This window comes from Panthera uncia, assembly GCF_023721935.1.
Source record: "Panthera uncia isolate 11264 chromosome C1 unlocalized genomic scaffold, Puncia_PCG_1.0 HiC_scaffold_3, whole genome shotgun sequence".
Lineage (NCBI taxonomy): Eukaryota > Metazoa > Chordata > Mammalia > Carnivora > Felidae > Panthera > Panthera uncia.
In genome coordinates this window covers 6,591,424-6,613,778 of record NW_026057584.1, presented here as the reverse complement: position 1 = coordinate 6,613,778, position 22,355 = coordinate 6,591,424, and the positions used below count along the sequence as shown (strand labels likewise).

Genomic DNA, 22,355 nt, shown 5'->3' with positions numbered 1-22,355 from the left:
CCTGCTCCGTAGCCATGGAGACCTTCTGTGAGACGGTCCAGTTTTACCTGCGGCATCTGGAGGACAGTGTGTACCCTGTGATGACGGAAGATCAGTTTGCCATGAAGCTCTTCCCGATGTATCGCTATTTCGTGACCGTGTGGCTAAGGAACCACAACCCTGAGGTGAGAAGCACCCCTCTCAAGGGGGTCCTGTGGTCCCCCCCAGGTCCTGGCTCCCCAGCCTGTGTGGCTAAGGAGGGCTGAGAGACCACTGGGTCCAGCCTCGTTCTCAGAACCCGGAGAGACGGTGACCCGATCAATGGAGGAGCTGACCTGCACGGGCCCTGGGGCCCCGGGGGGCCTGGCTTGAGAAAGACCCCAGGAGTTGCTGGAGGAGGGTCCCTGTTATGGTGCGTTTTACCTAGAGGAGCTGTGCCGTAGGACCGTTTTACAGACGAGGAAACTCAGGCGCTCAGACAGGTTCTCCCAAGTGACAGAGCCGGGACTCGCAGGGACAGTCCGGGCTCGTCGCCTGCCCGTGGGGTCTCGGGTGGGGCCCCGACTACTCCCAAGGCCCTCTCTGTCACGTGCCCTGGACTCTCTGGATGGGGTGACCTCACTGGGCCTCGCTGGGGCTCCCGGGCTCCTGTGGTAGGTGAAGCTGGGGGTCATCAAGTCCCTGAAGCCCATGCTGACCCTCCTCCTGCCCAACGACGACCTTCGGAATCAGTTGTACGACTACATCCCTCTGCTGCTGGCGGAATACCGGGGCGGCCTGGAGGCCCTGTTCATCACGCAGGTGAGAGGCTGCAGGCTTGGCTCCTCTGGGTCCCGCGTCGGCAGGGGGAGTGTCACCTGAGTAGAAGCCGGGGCTCCGCACTCACTGGATTTTTGAGAAACAAACACTGCTGTTCCAGGTGGAAGGGACGAGATCCCAAAGGGTCTTGGAGGCTGCGGTGAGGCTGCGTGTTAGTTTCCTGGGGCTGCCGTAGGAGAACCACAGGGTGGGCGGCTCCAAGTCACAGAAATGCAGCCTCACGTTCCAGGGGCGCTCCTCCCGAAGGCCCTGGAGAGGAATCCTTTGGCTGCCTCTTCCGGCTTCCGGGGGCCCCACGCGTTGCTTGGCTGGTGGCTGCAGCCTTCCGTCGTCCCCCTCTCTTCACGTGCTCTCTTCTCCGCGTCCTCCCCTCTTCTTATAAGGACGCCAGTTGTTGGACTTCAGACCCATCTTAAATCCAGGATGGTTCATTTCATCTGAGGCCCTTACCTCATGACATCTGGAAAGCCTCATTTTCTTTTTTCTTTTAATTTTGTTAATGTTTACTTTTGGGAGACAGAGACAGAGCACGAGCGGGGGACAGACAGAGAGAGAGAGAGGGAGACACAGAATCTGAAGCAGGATCCGGGCTCCCAGCTGTCGGCACAGAGCCCGATGTGGGGCTCGAACTCACAAACCGTGAGATCATGACCTGAGCCGAAGCTGGACCCTTGACCGCCTGAGCCACCCAGGTGCCCCTGGAAAGCCTCATTTTCAAATAAAGTCACATTCTGAGGCTCCGGGTGCACATGAATTTTCGGGAGACCCTTTAACCCACGATAGCCCGTAACCTGTGTGGGATGGAGCCTTGGCAGGGTTCTGAGTGAAGGCGTGACCTGGGCTGTGTCACTCACCACAGCAGAGGCGTGGTCCTCAGCTACAAAAGCAAAGAGCAGAAATTGATACGATAGATTTAGGGGGCCGTCCTTCGATCACTCTGGCTGAAGAATGAGATTCGCTGCCAGGTGGATAGGGGAGAAAGGGGAAGAGGGCCTTGAATGCCATGCTCAGGGGCTTAGCACAGCACTTTCCAAGCATCACTGTGCCTGGGAATAGCTTGGGGGCTTGTTGACAATGCAGGATCGGATTCATCAAATCTCAGGCTGCATCAAATGCAGCCTGAGAGACTGCATTTCTTTCTTTTTCTTTCTTTTTTCTTTTTATGAAATTTATTGTCGAATTGGTTTCCATACAACACCCAGTGCTCATCCCAACAGGTGCCCTCCTCAATGCCCATCACCCGCGCCCCATCAACCCTCAGTTTGTTCTCAGTATTTAAGAGTCTCTTATGGTTTGCCTCCTTCCCCCTCTGTAACTTTTTTTCGCCCTTCCCTTCCCCCATGGGTTTCTGTTAAGTTTCTCAGGATCCACATAAGAGTGAAACCATATGGTATCTGTCTTTCTCTGTATGGCTTATTTCACTTAGCATAACACTCTCCAGTTCCATCCACGTTGCTACAAAAGGCCATATTTCATTCTTTCTCATTGCCACGTAGTATTCCATTGTGTATATAAACCACAATTTCTTTATCCGTTCATTAGTTGATGGACTTTTAGGCTCTTTCCATAATTTGGCTATTGTTGAAAGTGCTGCTATAAACATTGGGGTACAAGTGCCCCTATGCATCAGCACTCCTGTATCCCTTGGGGAAATTCCTAGCAGTGCTACTGCTGGGTCATGGGGTAGGTCTATTTTTAATTTTTTGAGGAACCTCCACACTGTTTTCCAGAGCGGCTGCACCAGTTTGCATTCCCACCAATGGTACAAGAGGGTCCCCGTTTCTCCACATCCTCTGCGTTTCTCGCCAGCTCCCAGGGGGGATGCTGATACCGCCGGCTGATGGGCCCCTCTGAGCCACAAGAGTCCAGAGTTCACTGACCCTGAATCATCGGCCCGTTCATTGCAGGTCTTGAGGCAGATCCTGGAAACGTCCGTCACCACCAACACCCCTGTCCCCCAAATGCAACTACACACCGTTTTCACGGAACTGCACATCCAGGTGAGGCCGCGAGCTTGGCGGGGCACCAGCATTCTCGGGGTGCTGCCATGGGGAGTGGGCGGTGGCAGGTGGTGTGGCTGTGGAGCCCCCATCTCGTTCATCTGGCTCCCGTATCCCACGGGGGCTGGGAGGCATTGGTTGCCCACGCAGCTCTGCCACGGCCGGACCGCCCCGTACTTGCATCCCGCCTCTGCTTGTCGTCTCACCACCCTCCCTGCACGCCCCCTCCCCAGGTGTGTGCCAAGGCTCCTGCCCAGCAGCAGTACAGCAGCCAAAACCTGGCGGAGATCGTACACTGCTTCATAGCCCTCGGTGAGGCTCCCTCAGGTCCCCTGTGAGCCTGATTGGGGGGGGGGAGTCCCTGCCCCCCCCCCGGGAGCCCCCGCCCCCCAGGGCTGCCTCCTCTGGCTCCATCTGTCTGGCCCAGGGGGCGTATGACTAAGGCAGCCTTCCCCCGTGCAGCCCGGTCCTACCCCAAGGAGCTGATGAAATTCTTCCTCGGTCAGATGGAGATGAGCCAAGAGGCCATCCGCGTGGGGACATTGACCCTGATTAGGGCAGTAGTGAGCGCAGCTGGTGAGCAGGACCAGGAGGTGGGGCGGGAGTCAGGGGAAGCGGGTCTCACACATATCTGGAACTCGGTCATTTCCTCTTTTGTTGACATCGCTGGCTGGGCCAAGGGGTCATGGCTGTCTGTTGCCTCGCATTTTCTGTGCTTGAACCTAACCAGCACCGTGACTCCCACCCCCAGCTGTGTCCGCAAACCCTGAATCCTGGCTTCCACCTGAGTCTGAATTTCCAACTTTTTTTTTTTAACGTTTATTCATTTCTTGATAGACAGAGCGTGAGTGGGGGAGAGGCAGAGAGAAGCAGGCTCTGGGCTCCGAGCTGTCAGCACAGCACAGAGCCCGACACGGGGCTCGAACTCACGGACCGTGAGATCATGACCTGAGCCGAAGTCGGACGCTTAACCAACCGACTGAGCCACCCAGGCACCCCTCCAACTTTTAATCTGAATCTTAGAACTACCCCCCCCAAAAAAAAACTAAATCAAAGGCTTTATGTAAGGCCTAGTTATGTCATGTAGGCATAGCCCTAAAGCCCCACTGTCCCAGTGCCCAATCATAGTCGAAACTCCTGATTCTGAATCCCTAAGCCCAAACTAGAACCCTGGCCCTGTTATCAAAAGGGAAATAATCTCCCCAGCTGAGGCAGCAGCTCAGACAGTGCCTCTGTGTGAACTGGGACAAGACATCCCTTGCTGGGAGCACGTGGCCCAGCAGGTTCATGATTTGGTGAGAAGAGCATGGCCACTCCTGTTCAGTCCTTCAGCTGAGTGCCTTGTGCAGTGCACAGACTGGGCAACTTTATATGAAGCACGTTCTGCTGACAGTGAAACTTCCTCTTAAAAAAAAAATGCAGATTTATCTGATGGACAGAGATAATAATGACTAGAGTTGGCCTCACCATTTTTTTGTAAAAGGCCTGATAGTAAAAATACTTTCAGCTTTATAGGCCATATGGTCTCTGTGACAGTTACTCAGCTGTGTAAAAGCAGTCATAAACTGCACAGTGGGGCTATGTTCCAATAAAACTTTATTTACAAAAATGGGCTTTGATCTGGATTCAGCCTGCGGGTTATACTTTGCTAATCCCTGTGCTAGAAAAAAAAAAAAAAGAAACTAGCTTCTTGTGTAAGTTGATAAAGCATTCTGGATGTTCAGTTGGTTAGGGACCAAAACTTGGGCTCAACAGTCCAGCTTCTTGACAATTGTCTGAAGGATATAATTGCCCGAAGGTAACTGGACAATGACGTTCATTACCACATCGTGCATACAAGCAAAACATTAGAAACAACCTAAATGTTTTTCTATAGGGAATTTCTGGAATGAAGAATAGTATATACACATAGTGGAATATTACTCAACCTTAAAGGATATAGTCAATCTGTATTTTTTCATGGGAAAGAAGCCCTCTCTGTATTAAGGGTGATAGTATGGTGTGGGGGGTAGGGTGTTACATGATCTTGATTACTTGCAAGAAATCTATATGCTTAGCTTTGCCTGAGTGAGTGTAGAAGGACACAAACTGTTGAGTGCTTACCTTTTAGTTTAATTTTGCAATGAACACACATTATTCTTAAAATCAGTAAAAAAGTTTCTATTTTGCAGATAAAAACTCAAAATTGGAACCTGCTCTCTTAGTGCCTGGTTGCCCGCTACTTGTCCACCAGCATTGACTTGTAGTAACATGTAGCCTTGTGTGTACTGTGAGCCCGAGCACCCGACTGCAATTCTGTCCACACTGGACCTCTCCAGAATCTTCTCATGGCTCTCTTACCTCTCTCTCTCTCTCTCTCTCTCTCTTTTGTTTAAGTTGATTTATTTATTTTGGCAGGGGGAGGGGCAGAGAGAGAGAGGGAGAGAGAGAATCCCAAGCAGGCTCCATGCTGTCCGCACAGAGCTCACTGCGGGGCTCGATCCCACGACAGCGAGATCACGGCCTGAGCCGATGTGAAGAGTCAGATGCTTAACCAACTGAGGCACCCAGGCGCCCCTCTTTCTTACCTCTGTCAATCTTCCTTCTCCCCCAATCGGCTGTCCGCAATTCTATGACTAACAAACGCTTCCAAAGCACTTCTTGTGTGCCAAGCGCTGTCATTACTGCTCACAGAAGCTCTGTGAGAGAGGTACTGTTGTTATCCACATTTTAAAGGTAGGGAAACTGAGGCACAGGGGGCTGAGGAATTCACCTGCGGTCACATAGCTACGTTGTGGCAGACACAGGGTCTGAACCCAGGCAGCCTGGTACCAGAGCCCGGGCTCTGCCCTGCTGTGCTTAACGGTCGATGCGTGCCCACCGTGTGCCCAGCCCTCCATGTGCCCACCTGAAGGTGCTAAAGTGATAGTAGGTGGGGCTCTCACCTCAAGGAGGGTCCGGCTGGGTTCCATGAGAATCACAAAGCAGAGGCCAAGCTGTGAGGCATAAAAGCCATGCTCTCCCCTGGCACCGGGTGGGGTGGGACAGACATTGAGAGGACAGGGAGGTGGCCAGCGAGGCCTCTGAGGGAGGCGGCCCCGAGCCGCGGTGGGAGTCGGAGGCTCTCAGGAGGCGTGACGTGGACGAGCCAGCTGATGCCTGGCTCCTGGTAGAAGGTGGGGGGCAGGCCTGCTGCTCTGGGGGTCTCGCTGGGAGTCCCGGGCATCGCCTCAGAGCCCAGCTCTGAGGCCGGTGGCCCTCCAGGCTGGTGTTCCTCTTTCAGAGCCCAGAATGAATGTCAGGACCATCTACCTGGCCATCCGGGTGGTCAAGACCACCCTCTCTGACACCCGCTTCAAGGTAACGGGGGCAGACACCCGGAAGGGGATGGGGCTCGGGGCACTCTGAGGGGGCGGCGGAGGGAAGTCCGGTGGGCGGCCTTCACTCCTCTCCAGCTCTGTGGGGAGGGCAGCCTGCTGGAGGCCCTTTGATGGAAAACCTAGCTTCCTGGCCAGCACCGAGTAGGGCTGGAGGAGTGTGAGGCCCACGGGAGCAGGACCACAGCTCTCAAGGACCTGGAGTTGCCCAATGAAGGGGCCCAGCCAGCACCCTGGACAGAGGAGAGGCTGGGTGAATCCGGCGTCATCCAGAGCTGCGTGGCTGCCTGAGGGTTTTGTGTAGCCTTTACTGCATTTGAAGAAAGCAACTTGAAATTCGAAAGACACACACCTTGCACCCTCCAGATACAGGCCCCCAAAACCCCACAGTCTGGTCTCCACTGTAGCCACGGCCACCTTGGAATGTAGCTTCAGTTCTGGTCGTAGGTCCAGGAGGGCGAGGGTCTAGAGGGCCTGGGGGGGTGGGGTGGGATTTGGGCTGGAGATTTAGGCCACGCTGTTCTCAAAATGTGGAGGCCGTCAAGGGAAGAGAGAACAGGTTTGTTCTGTGCTGCCCCCACGTAGCGTTTTACAAACGTGAGCCCAAGCCTGGGCGGGCCCAGGATTAGAGTCAGGCTGTCCCCTCCAGGGCTGCCTGAGAAGGGCATAGCCTGTCTAGAAGGGAGTGTGCTCCGTGTCTCTGGGAGGCTCAGATAGGGCTCCTGGGTGGGCCTGCTGCAGATGGGCGCCCCTGGACGAGGCAGGGGGTGGGGGGCAGAGTGGGTGGTAGCCCCTGAGGCTCCTTCCTGCCCAGAGCACCCCCAATTCCTGGCCGTCTCAGATCACGGGATTCGGCGTCAGATGCTGAGCCCTTCTCCCTCGGAGCCCATCCCAGTCCCCGGCTTGTCTGCTGCCCGTCCCCACAGGTAAGGATGGCTATTCTCCGCATCATCGGCCAGTTGGCTCTGTCTGGCTACCAGGACAGGATCAGAGGCTGGGGCCTGAAGTACGTGTCTGTGCAGCTGACTCTATCCACCTATAAACTGGTGAGTGGCCCTGATATGTAGACCATGGCGCAGCCGGGCCTTGGAAGCGGCTGCCGAAGCACTGAGGCAAGAATCCGCCCCGTGTATCTGTGCTCGAACCTGCGTGAGTCTGCGTTCATGACACAGGCACAGAGACGCAGTGAGCCGTAGGTAAAGGTGTGAGCAGTCACGCCAGGCAGGGAATCCAGAAAACCCTGGAGACCCGGTTCCGGGGCGTGGAGCCTCACGGGGGTGAGGAGGCCACACCGAAGGCTGCAGGGCACCCGCCCGCAAGCAGGGACCCCTCGGTTCTGCCTTCCAGACAAATCGCCGGGAGAGCTTTTATCAGAGGGACCTGGAGGAGAAGATGGTCCACAAAGTCACCATGGACACCGTGCGGATCATAACCTCTTCCGTCAGTGGGATGACCAATGTGAGTGGTCACCCTTCAGCCGACAGCTTGACTTGTGTGGGTCCCACACCAGGCTCGGAGTGGAGGGGGCGGACAGGGCAATGACGCATGCCCAGAGCTCTGTGTTGTTTCTTCTCCCAGTCCCGCTGCCTGGGGGGCCCGGAGGGCCTCCATCTTCCCACGACCCGAGCTCTTGTCCTTGAAGGTCCAGTTCCAGAGCTGGGTCCTTGGTGGGAGCTTAGCCCCCCAGACACTAAGGCAGTGCTTGGCACGCAGAGGGCCTCAATAGGTATCCGTTGGCTTATTGCCAGAAATGTGTCTATTACCTTAAAGCCCCTGCAGCCCTGGTGTTCGTGTGTGTGTGTGTGTGTGTGTAGATATGATTTTAATTGTTTAATTGCACAAGCATCCAGTGAGTTCCTAGCACGTGAAGACACGAAGGCTTATACTGCGAGGGCTCCGTGTAACCCCAAGGAGGTCACAAGCTTAAGAGGGAAACGAGGGTGTCAACTTTTCATTGCGATACAGTGTGATTTGGCAAAAAGTAGGAAAAAATTTACCATGATAGCATCAGGAGGGAATCCTTGTCCACTCTGTGAGACTCTGGGCTGGACGCTCCCTGGCCGGGGGCAGCTTATCTGAATAACAGAGAGAGTGAGAAGATTCACGGTGGCTACAGCCCAGGGAGCACCTGCTTAGAGCCAGTCCTGGACTCACAGGCCGGCACCGTGGGGCGGGCCTGACGGATCTCGTGTGGCCACGGATGCCGCCGCCGATCCTGCCCCTCTGCCCCCAACCCAGGAGTTCTGGCTGCGGCTCCTGTGCTACATCATGGAGACAGATCACACCGAGGCCTTGACTCCCATCTGCATCAGTCTCACAAACCTGGCGGAACGCCAGCCGCACACCAAGGATGTGGAGGCCAGCGTGGCCAGCAAGAGCAGGCACGGTGGGCAGCGTCCCTGCGCTGGCTGGGGGGCTTGGGTGGGCCGGTCACTCCGTGTCTCCGAGTGTGTCCTCTCCCCGTTTTCCAGGAAGTGTCTAGGAGTCCAAACAGCCAGGCCAGAGGCCCTTAGCATATCTGAGGAGGGGTTGAAATGGAGCCAGCTTCCTTTGGCGGGTCATTCCTCACATCCCCTCCCCCTGCTCCCCTCCCAGGACCTCACCCATGGAGGCTCAGGCTTTCTCCACATGTGACTTGTCTGGGTCCCATGGGAGTCGTCTGTAACCCCAGTGGAGCACTGTCCATGTCAGACTCTCCAAGAAGTGACTGGCCCCACCTAAGGGTGGAGTGACACTGCTATTCCAAGGGGGCTGTTCTCGTGGGGCTGGGGCTTTGCTGGATGGGCGTTGCTGGTGGTGGGTGTGATTTTAGGAGCCCTTTAGGAGCCAGGGATGGCAAATGGTGAAGGGTCTTCTTCATGACCTCCCCTGGGCTCTGGACTAGCTGCCCCCGCCCCCGATGTCTTCTAAGCCCCAGCGCAAAGCGCAATTCTCCCTTCTTCCTAGGATCAACCAATTAAAATGATGTTATTTATGGACCTATCACTGGTCCCTGTGTCAACCCATCCTCTGTTCTGGGGGCAATGGGACGGTTCAGGAAAGTACCTTCTAGGGCAAAGCCCTTCTCAGGGGCACAGGGGCATGGGAGCATGGGGTGTGTCCCAGTATCAGCCGGGCAGCTTCAGCAGGGTCACATCTCCTTCTTCCTCAGTGGATCTGCCCGCGCCCCAGAAACTTCTAGCCCGTCTCCTGGTGAGTGGCTCACCCAGGCTGTGCCCTGGGCAGACTGAGGCCAGGGCCCGTGACATCTCTCTCTTGAAAGATCCCCCAAGGGAGGAGGGAGCTAGACACTTGGCAGGACAGAGCTTTCCGGGTCCCTTTGATTCCTCTTGGGTACATGTGGTAGGGGCTGTGTGCTCGGATGCCCAGGAACCTGGTGGGAACGTGCTCCCACATTCCTCTGCTCAGCCTCTGAGCAGCCCCAGCACATCCCCAGAACACTGCCAAGGGCCCGCCTGCCCCTGGGGGCCTTGCACGCACGCGTTCTGCTCCTTATGTTGACTCTGGGCATTAATCCACGCTCTGCAGAAGCCTGGGGTGGGGAGAAAGCCCATGATCTTGCCCCTCTTCTTTCTGGGAACAAAGTGCCTGGGTGGGGGGCTGCCCTGCCCCACTGGCATCTGGGCGTCCCCCACCCAGGTGCTGATGTCATCCCCCTACAAGGGGGAGGGCCGTGGGATAGCCATGCTCAACCTCCTAAGGACCCTGAGCCGGAGCATCGCGCCCGCCATGGCTGACATGTGGGAGCTGGAGATCCCGCTGCTGGTCAAGTACCTGGAAGGTGAGGCGCCCGGGGGCCCCCTCCCCGCGTGCCTGCTGGCGTACTAATCACCTGGCTTGAAGTGGGGAGGGGACGACAGCATGTGCTGAGCCCATCCGTGGAGGGCTTCGAGTGCCTGACCCACGAAGGGGTCCCCAGAAGGAAGCAGCGGGAGAAAGTAACACAGGTGGGCCTTCTTTCTGCAGAACATACTGAGTTTACTTGGAATCAGAAGACCTGGGAGGACAAGCTAATTCAGGTAAGGACATGATCCAGCTTGCTGAGGTCGAGCCAGGAGAAAGGGGAAGGGTGCACGGGAGGGCCCTCGGTGGGGTCGGCATGGGGAGTTTAGGAGTCCTTGGAGGACACATTCTCCTTCTGTCCGAGAAGACTTGGGGAGCACCAGGCACGTCCAAGGCTGTGTCTGCAAGCAGGGGAGAACAGAGAGCCTTCCAACTTGGGGAACCGTGTGTTCAGGAAAGCAGCATGGGGTGACCCTCCTCCCTCCAGCATCAAAGCCACAGCTGTTCCCCAGGCTCATGGGATCAGGGTTTGAAGGGTCGAGCAGTCTGGAGATTGGAGAAGGGGGCCAGAGAGGGTGAGTCACCACTCAAGGTCACACAGCCCTCCCGCAGCCTGGGAGAGGACAGGACTGGGGTCCTTGGGCACCGCCCACCTACATCTTCTGTCTCCTCAGTTTCTGAGAAACTCCCTTAAGAAGACTCGAGGTTCCAACTGGAGCTTGCGTCTGAGCAAAGAGCTGAACAACCAGATCGAAAGTTTTGACAGCCCCTCCCTGGAGAAGGTTTGTCCTCACAGCATCAAGACAGTTCAGACAGGGAGGGGACACCAGGGACAGTGGGATGGAGTCCCGCCCTGTGGGTGAGCCCAGCTGTCCCTGCAGCTGTCCACAGGGTTCTGGGAGGAGAGGTGGGTGGCTTAAGTCAGTGGGTTTTTGTTTCTTGCTGTGTGTTGTTTTTCTTTAAAAGCCTGCATTGCTGAAGCTGGGGCCTCCTCTCCAGTCGCCGTCTTCCCCACCCTTCATTTCACTTTCCACCTGAAGTGGTCTCCTAGCAGAGTCCAACAGGCAAGGGCTGAGATGTGTGAGCAGGTTTTGGGAAATAGTGAAAATGGTGAGGGTGACATTGAGCCACGGAAGGCTAAAGGGGTGGCTGAGTTCTAGCTCGGCTGTGAAGAAGATGAGGCCGGGAGGGGGACAAAGGAAGAAAGAGTGGGCAGGCTGGGTTTAGAGCTGGACTCCCAACTGTCCCCACCCCCACCGGTAGATTGCCGGATGTTATTCCACACATCCGACTCATCCAGCTACTGGCTCATGACCACGTATGTGTATTTTGTTGTAAAAAGGTTTTTACAAAACTGTGAACATAGTTGAGAGAAATCAGAGAAGGTCTCAATCAACAGAGAGGATCCCGTGTTCATGGCCTGGAAGATGAGATAGTTAAGATGGCACACTCCCCAAATCTATCTACGTGTTCATTGTGATTCCTGTCATAAACCCAGCTGGCTTTTCTTTTCTTTTCTTTTCTTTTCTTTTCTTTTCTTTTCTTTTCTTTTCTTTTCTTCTCTTTTCTTTTCTTTTACTTTTCTCTTCTTTTCTCTTTTCTTTCTTTCTTTCTTTCTTTCTTTCTTTCTTTTTCTTTATTCTTTTCTTTTCTTTCTTCTTTCTTTCTTTCTTTCTTTCTTTCTTTCTTTCCTTCTTTCCTTCTTCTTTCTTTCTTCAGAGATTGACAAGCTACTCCTAAAAGTCATGTGGGAATACAGGGGGCCCAGAATAGCCAACATAATTATGATTAAAAGAAAGACAAAAGCTGGAGGGCTCAAATGTTGCAATTTCAACACTTCTTACACACCACTGCAGTGAACAAGACAATGCAGTGCTGGCATAAGGATGGGCAGACAGAGTGAGGTAATAGAATCGAGAGTGTAGAAATAAACCTTATTTACTGTCAACTGATTTTGGGCACGGCCTTCTTAGATAGATACACTAAAGGCCCAAGTGATGACAGAAAAATAGATTAAGTCGGACATCATCAGAACTAAAAACTCTTATGTTGAAAATCAAACCATCAAGAAAGTGCAAAGACAGCCCCAAGAATGAAAGAAAATATTTTCAGATTAAGTTCTTAATAAGGGATTTGTATCTAGGATATATAAAGAACTCTTATAACTCAATAACAAAAAGACAGGCCAGTTGAGAAATGGGCGAATGATATGAACAGACATGTCTTCAAAGAAGGTACATGCAGAGTGAATAAGTACGTGAAAAAATGCTCGAGATTATTCCCATTAGGGAAAACACAAGTCAAAACCATAAGGACATACTACTTCACACCCACTTGGATGACTATAAGAAAAAAGACAGACAACAAGAAGCATTGGTAAGAATGTGGAGAGATTTGAACACTCAAATATTGTTGGTATGAATGGAAAATGGGGCAGCGGCTCTGAAAACCTGTCTGTCATTTCCTTGAAATGTTAAATATAGGGTTACCATATGACCTAGGAATTCTACTCCTAGTTGTACATGCTCAGGAGAAGTGGAAACATACATCCGCACAAAAACTATACATAAATGTTCATAGTGTGATTCATACAGCCAACCACAGAAGCAACCCAAATGTCCACTAGTGGATGAAAGAAAAAACAAAACATGGTCTATCCATACAATGGAATGTTGTTCATCTATTAAAAGGAATGAAGTACTGATTTATGGTACAGAAAGGATGACCCTTGAAGACATTATGCTAAGTGACAGAAGCCAGATGCAAAGGAATGCAAGTGACCACATATTATATGATCCTGTTTACTTGAAATGTCCAGAATAGGCATCTTTTTAGGGATGGAAAGTAGATCTGTGGTTTCCAGAAGCTGCAGGGAATGTCCAGCGATGCTAATGGGCAAGGGATTTTCTTTGGGGGGGGGGTGACAAAAATGTTCTAAATTTAGATTGTGATGATAGTTACCCAACTTTGTGAATATACCGTTAAATTTGTAAACCTTAAATGGGTTGATTTTATGGTATGTGGATTATATCTCAATGAAGATGTCTGAGAAAAGGTTTTACAGGTGTCAGCCAAAAATTATGTTTATCCAAATAGATAGCCTTTGTAGGGGAGTATGTAAAATAACAAAAAACAAGTGTATCTTACAGATAGTCTTCTATAGCTAAACATAAATTTGCAGGTGTAAGGTCTTATCTGATGTCAATTTAAGGGCAGATATCCTTTTTATTAAAAAAAATTTTTAATGTTTATTTATTTTTGAGAGAGATAGACAGAGCATGAGTGGGGGAGGGGCAGAGCGAGAGGGAGACACAGAATCTGAAGCAGGCTTCAGGCTCTGAGCTGTCGGCACAGAGCCCAAGCCGGGGCTCGAACCCACGTACTGCGAGATCATGACCTGAGCCGAATTCAGATGCTTAACCGACTGAGTGCCCCAGACGCCCCAGACCAGGCTTGATTTTATATCCTGGTTGTACCCCTCCCCACCTGGTTTTTCATCTCCCCGAACAGCAACTGCATTTACAGTCTAGAGATGCTGTGTGGGTTAAATGAAATAATGCGTGTTTGTTTTTGTTATTTTTCCAAGCACACACACAAAACTCTTACAAATAAAAGAGAAAACAGGAGAAATGAGCCACCAAGACAGGGGGAAAGAATACAGACAGGGATTCAGGGACTGGATCGTGAGAATGTGCAAAGGTGATCAGCACGGCTAATAATCAAAGAAATGCAAGAAAACGTGGATGGTCTGCCTCTCACTGGTAATGTCCTGTGTGACAGAGGAATGTGGGGAAATCGGTGTTCTTAGATTGGTTAGTGTGAGTTGAAACTGGTTCGACTTCCATAGGAGGGAAATTTGGTCCCCGCTATTTATAATACGCTTGCCCTCAAACAGTCCGACGCTCCAGAATAACCTCGATGCTTATTTCAAAGAATGTACGAAATGCATAGATATCTGTGCATTAGAGAAAGAAATCTAGAGTGTTACGTAGGGAACTCTCCACGGCAGTAACCCCTGGAGGGTGGAGTAGAGAGGCTCGAAGCTCCCTCTGTTCCTGTGCCTTTCCAGGGCTTTCTGTATCGGGCCCTGGGTTTCACACTGGCCACAGGCCTGGAGGCCGACAAGGTAGAGACATTGCTGCTGGAGCTGCTGTACAAGACAGACTATGGCAACGACTTTGACAGGGAGGTGAGGGTGCCCTGCGGCCCCACCCCCATCCACCAGACCCCTCTGGTCCCTCGGGGATATGGGCACATGCGTGAAAGCTTGTGTGTGCATGAGCATGCATGCATATGTGTACTGGTGTGTGTGTGTGTGTGTGTGTGTGTGTGTGTCTCTGTGTGTGCATAGGGGCGTCCATGCGTGTGCTTGTGTGTGTGTGTACGTGTGGGGGGCTCCTCCTCTGGCCGCTGCCCGCTGCCCTCATCCCCGCTGGCTGTGTCTGCCCGCAGGGCGTGATTCTGTGCTTTGGCCTGTGTGCCCGTGGCCAGGTGAAGACAGTGCTGAATGTGCTCCATGACTTTGAGGAGAGGATCCAGGAGTCGGAACAGTCCTGGCAGATCGGGGCTTGGCGGGTAAGACACCCTCGCTCCACAGTCAAGTCTCTGGGGGTCGCATAGACCAGTGCTTTCAGCACCAGCCAAGGTACCTGCTAGATCTCAGTAGCAAACTCCCCCCGGTATCACCTGTCCCCGAAATGACTGAGATCCGGAGGCCTCCCCCCAACAAAGCTTTTCAGGGTGCGTCCTTTCAGGGCCCAGATATTACAAAGGAGCGCTAGCCCACCGGGGGCTCCGCAGAGCAGCACTGGGTGCTGATGGGAATTCAGAGTCCCAGGCCTCACCCACACCCACTGGACCTGAAGAGGCTGCTCAGGTAGCACTCAGTATAGGTACTTTCCACGGGTCAATGGCACTGGGGTGCAGGGCGATCATGCCCGCCATCATATAGGAGAGAGCACTGAAGCTTGTCCAAAAGCATGCAGACGGCCACTGAGCCGAGAAGCCAGGAGCCAGGCCAAGGCAGCCTGTGGGCTGGCCGCCCGAGGGGGCCCCTCTGCCGCAGGGTCACAGGTTGGCTGAGGCCCCAGTGGGCTACCATCCAGAGTCACAGATGTCTCAGGCTTTGGCCTTGACCCAGGACCCTCGCCCCGGGCGTCTGGTAGTTTGGATGGAGACAATCAGGAGCATCCCAGGCTCCTGCCCCAGCTTCTCCACAAAGCGGGATCTGAGATGTGGATTCGTATCTGAGGCCTGGCAGGGCACGGGCAGCCCTGCGCGCCCTCCGTGGTGGGTTCGGTGGCCTGTAGCACCTCATCCCGGCATCACGACAGCCCCTGGCCCAGAGCAGGGCCTGGCAAGGAGTAGGAGCTCAGTAAGGTGTGTTGAACGGATGAGTGAATGAATGAGCGTTTCAAGATATCAGTGGAAGCGGCTTCTGCTGACTCAGTGGCTCCTTTGGTCATGTGACCGGAGACTGTCCACATGCAGCTGGGGTGGCCATTGAACCCCGACACCCCCCTCTCCTCCCCCCCCCCCCCCCCACCGGTGTTCTTCCTCTTCTGGCTGGGCTCGCAGAAGGACCATCCCTGGAGGCGGGAGACGGTGAAGGGCGCCCTCATGGTCATGTACAGCTGCGTGGCCTCGTACTGCCACCCCCAGATGCTCCTCACCCACGTGGACACCCCCATCACCGCTAAGATCATTCACCACTTCTCCAGCAGCTGCCAGGTAACCCCGGGAGGCCGCACCCCCCACCCAGAGCCGGGCTGGCAGAGAGCCACCTGCCTTGTAATCTGAGCACCCCGCCCCCCACCCCAAGTAAGCACCAGGAGTCTCACCTGACACCCAGCTTTGGGGAAGCTCATTTTTTCAAACTGGGTGTTCTCGGCTCCAGGGGGAGGTGGGGGACAGCCTTCCCCACCGCAGTGCCAAGTGGGTGGTTATGGGTCCCGGAAGTCACGGGACAGGTGCCCCCTCTTCCCGGCCTCGCTCTCTCCCTCAGCCCTCGCCTCTGCCCCCTCCCCTCCCGGCATCTGACCCAAGACAAGGAGTGGGGTCTTCAGGGATGTAGAGAGGCTTGCTACTTTCTTGGAATGGCAAGGGGGGGGGAAGCACAGAAGGGAGCAAAAGCTATTTCGTTATTGTTTCTGAAGTTGTGGCAAGATACGCATAACAGACAATTTGCCATCGTCATCATTTTTAAGGTGTGCAGTTGGGGGGCGTTAAGTACATTCACATCATTGTGCAGCCGAGTCCACCAGCCCTCTCCAGAGTTCTTTGTCCCGTAAAACGGCCACTCTGGGCCTGCTGAACACGTGCCCACGTCCCCTCTCCCCAGCCCCTGGCAACGCCCGTCCCACTCTCCGTCTCTCTGAAGTGACACCCACAAGCTTCGCGTTTGACTGGGATCTCACACACAGGTTGCCTTTTTGTGGCTGGCTTATCTCACTTAGCCTCAGGTCCTCAAGGCTCGCCCATGCCGTAAAGGCGAAAACGATTTTTATCTCAACTTACGCTGTCTCTTGGGCGACACGCAGGGCATGGTGCCTCTGGCCGGTGAATGGTGTGAGCTGACCGGCATTGCTATTCTTAGGGGGGTTGAGGGAGGTGGCGTTTTCAGAACGCTGTGCCTTGTCCGGCACCTGGCTGGCACCCTGGCCTTGTGGCAGAAGCTCGGGCAAGGCGGCCGAGGGACAGAACGAGGCCTGCCATCTCTCGGGGTGCCCTTGACTCTTCCTCTTACTTGGCGCAGAGGAAGGAGTGCCCTCATGCCGTGGCGGGGTCCTTATGAGAGCTGTGGCTTGGGCAGCCTGAGTCTTTGGGCTCACTCCCGACGTGCTACCTCCTTTCCTTCTTCTTGGTCTGGGCGCAGGACATCTGTCTCAAAATGGCCTTCCTGAAGAGTGTGGTGCAGGTCACCGATGCCATCGGGAACATCAAGGAGCTGGAGGACTTTGAATTTGCCCAAAAGATGAGCCTCACTGGCATTATAATAGTAAGTCGGGTGAGAGGCGTCCTTGCTCCCGGGTGGTTTTGGGGTCTGACTGCTGACCGGCTTCTCCTCGCTCAGAGGTTTTCAGAGTCCCCGAGGGCATCTGAGGGACAAGGGGGCCGTGGGGGTCACTGAAGCCCCTCCCCGTCTCAGTTCCGCTCCCAGCCAACCGTAGGAGTTCCGAGTACAATATCTGTCTATCTGACAAAGGGTTTGATGGCCAGGGAGCCTGTGGTGCCCGGAAGCGGCTGGTTCCAGGCCGGGAGACAGAGGGCCCCCGGGTCTGCCCCGTGGTGGCCCCGTGTGTTTCTCCACAGGGGGAACCTAGATTCGGCCGCAGGCAGGTCTTAAAGCTCTTTTTTTTTGCACAGAACTTCAGTAAGATCTAGAAAATGTCAACTGCCTAAAGGCAAGAAGCCGCGACAGAGGCTGATAGAGTTGTGGGAGCCACAGCCCTTCAGCCCCAGACCTCCCCACTCCCTCACGATGCCCTGGGCCCCTGGAAAGCACCGCAGCTGCTTTGGAAGCTGTGCCCGAGGGAAGTGATGTGGGGTGGAACAGGAGGCCCCGAGAAGGAAATGAGCACGCGTGCTCCCGCTCTGGGCCGGCAGCGGTCCGTGTGTCATTTCACGCTAGCCGGGCACTGTTTTACACGTGACGGCTCAGGCGGGGGAGGCAGTTTGCCCAGGGACGCATGGCGAGCAGGTGGCGGGCCTGAGCGAGAAGCTCCGGTCTGTCTGGAGCCCCCCTGCTTCTCACACCAGATTTTGCTGCCTCCCCGAAAATGCTAAAAGGCCACGTGATCCTGAAAAGAGCGAACGTGGTATGGGTGTCCGCACCCCACAAAGTGCCAGGCCTTGGACACTAGCCCCCCACACTCACTGTCCTCTCTGGTGGGCTCTGGGTGGCTCATTCACCGCCCTGCTGTGCCGGGCAGGCCACCATCAAGGCGGAACCCACCGACAGCCTGGTTTCTCCTGTGCGGACCATGGCGATAGAGGCCCTCTCGCACCTGAGGTGAGCTGGGCCCCTGTTCCGGCCCGGGTGTCTCCGTGGGGAGAGGCAAAGTCCAAGACCACCCCTCAGTGTTCCTTGGGGGGCCACACCCACTTTGCCTCCCTGCCTCTGCAGCAGGGGTCTCGGGCAGCAGCCCTGGGGCGCTGGGCCATCTAGTTGGGTTGGGTGGGGTCAAGGAATTCATTTATTGATACGGTACTGATGCAGTTAATACAAAGTAATATAATACCTGAGGTTTGCCCTCCTGGAGCCGTCCATTCACTGGTGGGGAAGTAGGGAAGAGGAAGAAGTTATGGAACATCAGTGGTTAGAGTGGCCGGGTGGCCTCTGGGAATTCTGCACCCGTCGGGGCAGATGCACTGTTTAGTCTCATAACCACCTGTTGCCTGAAGAGGCAGCACGTAGGCAGATTTGAAATAAATTTCACACACATGTCTTTGGGGACTCAGAGGTAAGATGAACACGTGCAGAAGGAATCATGGGTCAGAGCTGAGTATTTGTGGGTGAACAAAAATAACAACAACAAAAAAAAATCTGAGGCCAGAAGAAGAAAGGGCTATGAACAAGAGGCAATTCTGTTGATACAACAGGGGAGATCAGAAGGCATTGGCATCTGGCTTTTGACCTGGGCTTACACAAAAGAAGACGATCTGGGTAGGAGCTGGAGGTCCCGGCAGGGTGAAATATAGGACCCCTTTGGGGGGCAGTAGTTTAAAGTTAAAATGGCATGGCGGCTCCCAACCAGGGAGGCACAATAGAGCCAGCTGGGGACCTGTGAACAATACCGATATTCTGGCTCCACCTCAGACCTTTAAATAAGGATCCCTAGGGGCGCCTGGGTGGCGCAGTCGGTTAAGCGTCCGACTTCAGCCAGGTCACGATCTCACGGTCCGTGAGTTCGAGCCCCGCGTCAGGCTCTGGGCTGATGGCTCGGAGCCTGGAGCCTGTTTCCGATTCTGTGTCTCCCTCTCTCTCTGCCCCTCCCCCGTTCATGCTCTGTCTCTCTCTATCCCGAAGAAACAAAAAAAAAAAAAAAAAAAAAAAAAAAAAAAAAAAAAAAAAAACGTTGGAAAAAAAAAATTGTTTAAATAAGGATCCCTAGAGCCTGGTTGTGGCCCTTGGGTACCTCAGAGCTTCTCCAAGTAATGCTAGTGAGCACCTAGGCTTGGGAACTATTGATGAAGGGGTAGGAGAAGGGCGCCCATCGGGCAGCCAGCTACCACCCCTGAGAATTCACTAAAGCTCAGCCGGCTGGGCTCCTCTCCAGAGTTTTTGATTCAGTAGCTCTGGGGTAGGGCCAGAGAATTTGCATTTCTAAGAAGCACCAAGGTAATGTTTCTGCTGCCGGTGCAGGTATTCCGCTTGAAAGCCCTTGGGCCAGGGCCAGCCTCTGAGGCAGAGTCCATGGTCAAGGCCAGGGAGTAGCAGTGGAATATTTCTGAGCAGAAGAGGGAGAGGCTGAGAGCAGGCAACAAGAAAGAGAGCTGGCCTTGGGTCCCCGGGTCTCCCCATCGATCGCAGACACAGTCACTGGATACTGGCGACCGGGTGAAGCCAGGGCACCTGGGGAGGGACGCATGCCTGCACCCTCAACCGAGGAAGCTGGTCTCTCCCTCGTTCTGTGACATGCCTCTGCGCCCTGGACTGAGCAGTGGGGCGGCTGGGTCTCAGTCCCCCTCTGACCACCCCTCTTGTCCACTTCTTCTTCCCTTAGCAGTCTGAAGCCTTTCTACTCCACAGAGGAAAACAATGAACTGATGGATATCAGTATTCACTCTGTCATTTCTCTTCAACCCCCACTAGAGGACAATGAGTCCATTCAGGTAGGTCCCTCTGGGCCACCTCATTTTCTGGGTCAGGTCTTAGAAGTTTCCAATAACTTGGGCAGAGCTGAGAGCCCACCATCCTCAACCACCTGTGAGTGCAGCAAAGTGCAGTAGGCTCTATTAGTTAGTATAAAGTAATGCTAGCTGCTGTAACAGCTAAACCCTGAAGTCTCCATGATTTAACAAGAAGATTTATTTCACACTCAAGTCAAGTCCAGCCGGCATTGGGGGTGGAGAGGGAGCTGCTGTGTGCAGTTATTCAGGAACCGAGGCTGGCAGAGGCCCCACTCTCTTCCATGCGTGGCCCAAGGTCTCCGTGGGTACTGACATCCGGTAGAGGAGGAGAGAACGAGAAAGGGTGTCGAGGATGTATGAGCCACTCTGCCCGCTTCTCATTGGCCAGAACTCAGTCACATGGCTATGCCTAGATGCAAGGGGTGCTGGGAAATGTAGTTCCTGACTGGATGGCTGTTTCCCAGCAACAAGGTGGAGAAGGAGGACAAATCTTTTGTGGACAGGTAGCCATTTCTGCCTCAAAGTCCTGGTCCTGGATGGGGAGTCAGAAGAACTGGATTCTGGGAGTTCAGTTTCCTCCTTTGGAAAATGGGTTCCTCTTCAGAGGTGGTCTTGTGTGTCACATGAGAATTTGGGTGTAAAGAACCCAGTCTAAGCAGAGGTAAAGGGGTGGTTTTCAGATCATTTCATACTTCCCAGCCCTGGCACGGGTCCTTGCAGAGTCCTGGTGGGTGGCTGTGCACACTCCCTCATTGCTGCCCAGTGCTCTTCTCTCTTGGCCGTAGACCCTGTACGCAAATGCGCTTCAGGCCCTGGAACACCTGATGGAGGGCCTCATGCAGAGGCAGCTGGACCCCAAAGGGCTGCAGGAAATGGTGCACGTGAGTTCCTTGGTGGAGGGCCAAGAGCCAGGGATGGCCACGCCCCCCAGAAAGCTGGTCTGAGGGCCAGGTTCTATGGAAAACAGGGGTATGTGTTAAAAAATTGTTTCGGTAACTGTATTTTGATAAAATTTCAGATTTGCTGAAAAGTTGCAAAAACAGTACACCCTGTATACCCTTCACACCTTGATTCACAGTTCTTAACAGTTGTCACATTTTCTTTATCTCTCTTTCTCTTCCCTTATCTTTCTTGTTGTACACACACACACACACACACACACACACACACTTTTTGAACCATGGAGAGTTACTTGCAAACATCAAGGACAAGAATGCCCTCTTATATAACAATGGTACAATGATAAAAATCATGAGGTTTGATGTTGATGATACCATGCTGTATTCTAATCGATGGCCAATACTGAAATTTCACAAATTGTCCCAATAGTATCCCCAATAGGTGTTTCCCCCATCTAGGCTCTAAGCGGGATTACCCAATGTGTTTAGCTGCCATGTCTCTTTAATCTCCTTTAATCTGGAAAAATTCCTCAGTCTTTCTTTATCTTTCATAATATTGGCATTTTTGAAGGGCATTGGCTTGTTTTTTTTTTAATTGGGTTGTTTGCTTTCTTATTGAGTTTTCAGAGGTTTTATATATTCTGAAAGCAAGTCCTTATAAGATATGTGATTTATACATATTTCCCCCCAGTCTGTGATGTATTTTTCATTGATTTCATAGTGTCTTTTGAAGAACAGAAGCTTTAAAATGTTGATGAAATCTAATTTATCATTTGTTTTCTTTAATGGATCATGGTTTTGGTGTTATATCTAAGAAGTCTGTGCCTAACCTAAGCTCACAAAGACTTTCTTTTAGAAGTTTGTAGTTTCCAGTTTTATAATTAAGTCTATGAAACATTTGGAGTTAGGTTTTGTATATGGTGTGAGGTATGGATCAAAATTTGTTTGGGGGCCTCTGGGTGGCTCAGTCGGCTAAGTGTCTGACTCTTGATTTCAGCTCAGGTCATGATCTCATGGCATTGTGAGATCAAGCCCCAAGTCAAACTCTGCATGGAGCCTGCTTGGGATTCTCTCTCTCTCTCTCTCTCTCTCTCTCTCTCTGTCTCTCTGTCTCTCTCTCTCTCCCCGTCTCTCTCTGTCTCTCCCCTGCTTGCGCTCACGTGCATGCATGCTCTTTCTAAAAACAAGTAAATAAACATTAAAAAAATTGTTTGTTTGCTTGCTTACACACAGATAACCAGTTGTTCCAGAACCATTTGTTGGAAAGACTTTTGTCCATTGAATTATCTTTGCATCTTTGTCAAAAATCAATTGGCCATGTACGTGTGGGTCTGTATCTGGTACCTGTTCTGCTCCATTGATGTATTTGTCTGTCTTTACACCAATGTCATCCTATCTTGATTACTGTAATGTTAGTTATAATAAGTCTTATGACCAAGATCAGATAGTATGAGGCACTGACTTTGTTCTTTGTTGCTGCATTTTACAAATATTCATACGTTGTGTTCCCATTTGTTTCAGTTAAAAATACATTTTAATTTCTCTTTTAATTTTTTCTTTGACCCAGGGGTTATTTAGAACTTCCCAAATGTTGGAAGACTTTCCAGAGATCTTCCTGTTTTTGATTCCTAATTTAAATCCGTTGTGGTCTGAAGACATACTTTGTA

The 22,355-nt window shown here is 52.9% G+C and overlaps 1 protein-coding gene across 1 annotated transcript in view; it reads left to right on the top strand.

Annotated features, from left to right (window-relative positions):
* MROH2A (maestro heat like repeat family member 2A) overlaps nucleotides 1-22,355 on the top strand; it is a 44,789-nt gene that overhangs the window by 9,478 nt on the left and 12,956 nt on the right. The window contains exons 7-26 of the mRNA XM_049614637.1: nucleotides 13-164; nucleotides 637-780; nucleotides 2,706-2,798; nucleotides 3,032-3,110; nucleotides 3,261-3,374; nucleotides 6,061-6,137; nucleotides 7,081-7,200; nucleotides 7,502-7,612; nucleotides 8,393-8,540; nucleotides 9,306-9,346; nucleotides 9,794-9,935; nucleotides 10,121-10,173; nucleotides 10,612-10,719; nucleotides 14,007-14,126; nucleotides 14,390-14,512; nucleotides 15,515-15,667; nucleotides 16,812-16,934; nucleotides 17,869-17,948; nucleotides 19,663-19,771; nucleotides 20,575-20,670. Coding sequence (XP_049470594.1) covers nucleotides 13-164; nucleotides 637-780; nucleotides 2,706-2,798; nucleotides 3,032-3,110; nucleotides 3,261-3,374; nucleotides 6,061-6,137; nucleotides 7,081-7,200; nucleotides 7,502-7,612; nucleotides 8,393-8,540; nucleotides 9,306-9,346; nucleotides 9,794-9,935; nucleotides 10,121-10,173; nucleotides 10,612-10,719; nucleotides 14,007-14,126; nucleotides 14,390-14,512; nucleotides 15,515-15,667; nucleotides 16,812-16,934; nucleotides 17,869-17,948; nucleotides 19,663-19,771; nucleotides 20,575-20,670 — 2,186 coding nt within the window. The remainder of the gene's footprint in view (nucleotides 1-12; nucleotides 165-636; nucleotides 781-2,705; nucleotides 2,799-3,031; nucleotides 3,111-3,260; nucleotides 3,375-6,060; nucleotides 6,138-7,080; nucleotides 7,201-7,501; nucleotides 7,613-8,392; nucleotides 8,541-9,305; nucleotides 9,347-9,793; nucleotides 9,936-10,120; nucleotides 10,174-10,611; nucleotides 10,720-14,006; nucleotides 14,127-14,389; nucleotides 14,513-15,514; nucleotides 15,668-16,811; nucleotides 16,935-17,868; nucleotides 17,949-19,662; nucleotides 19,772-20,574; nucleotides 20,671-22,355) is intronic.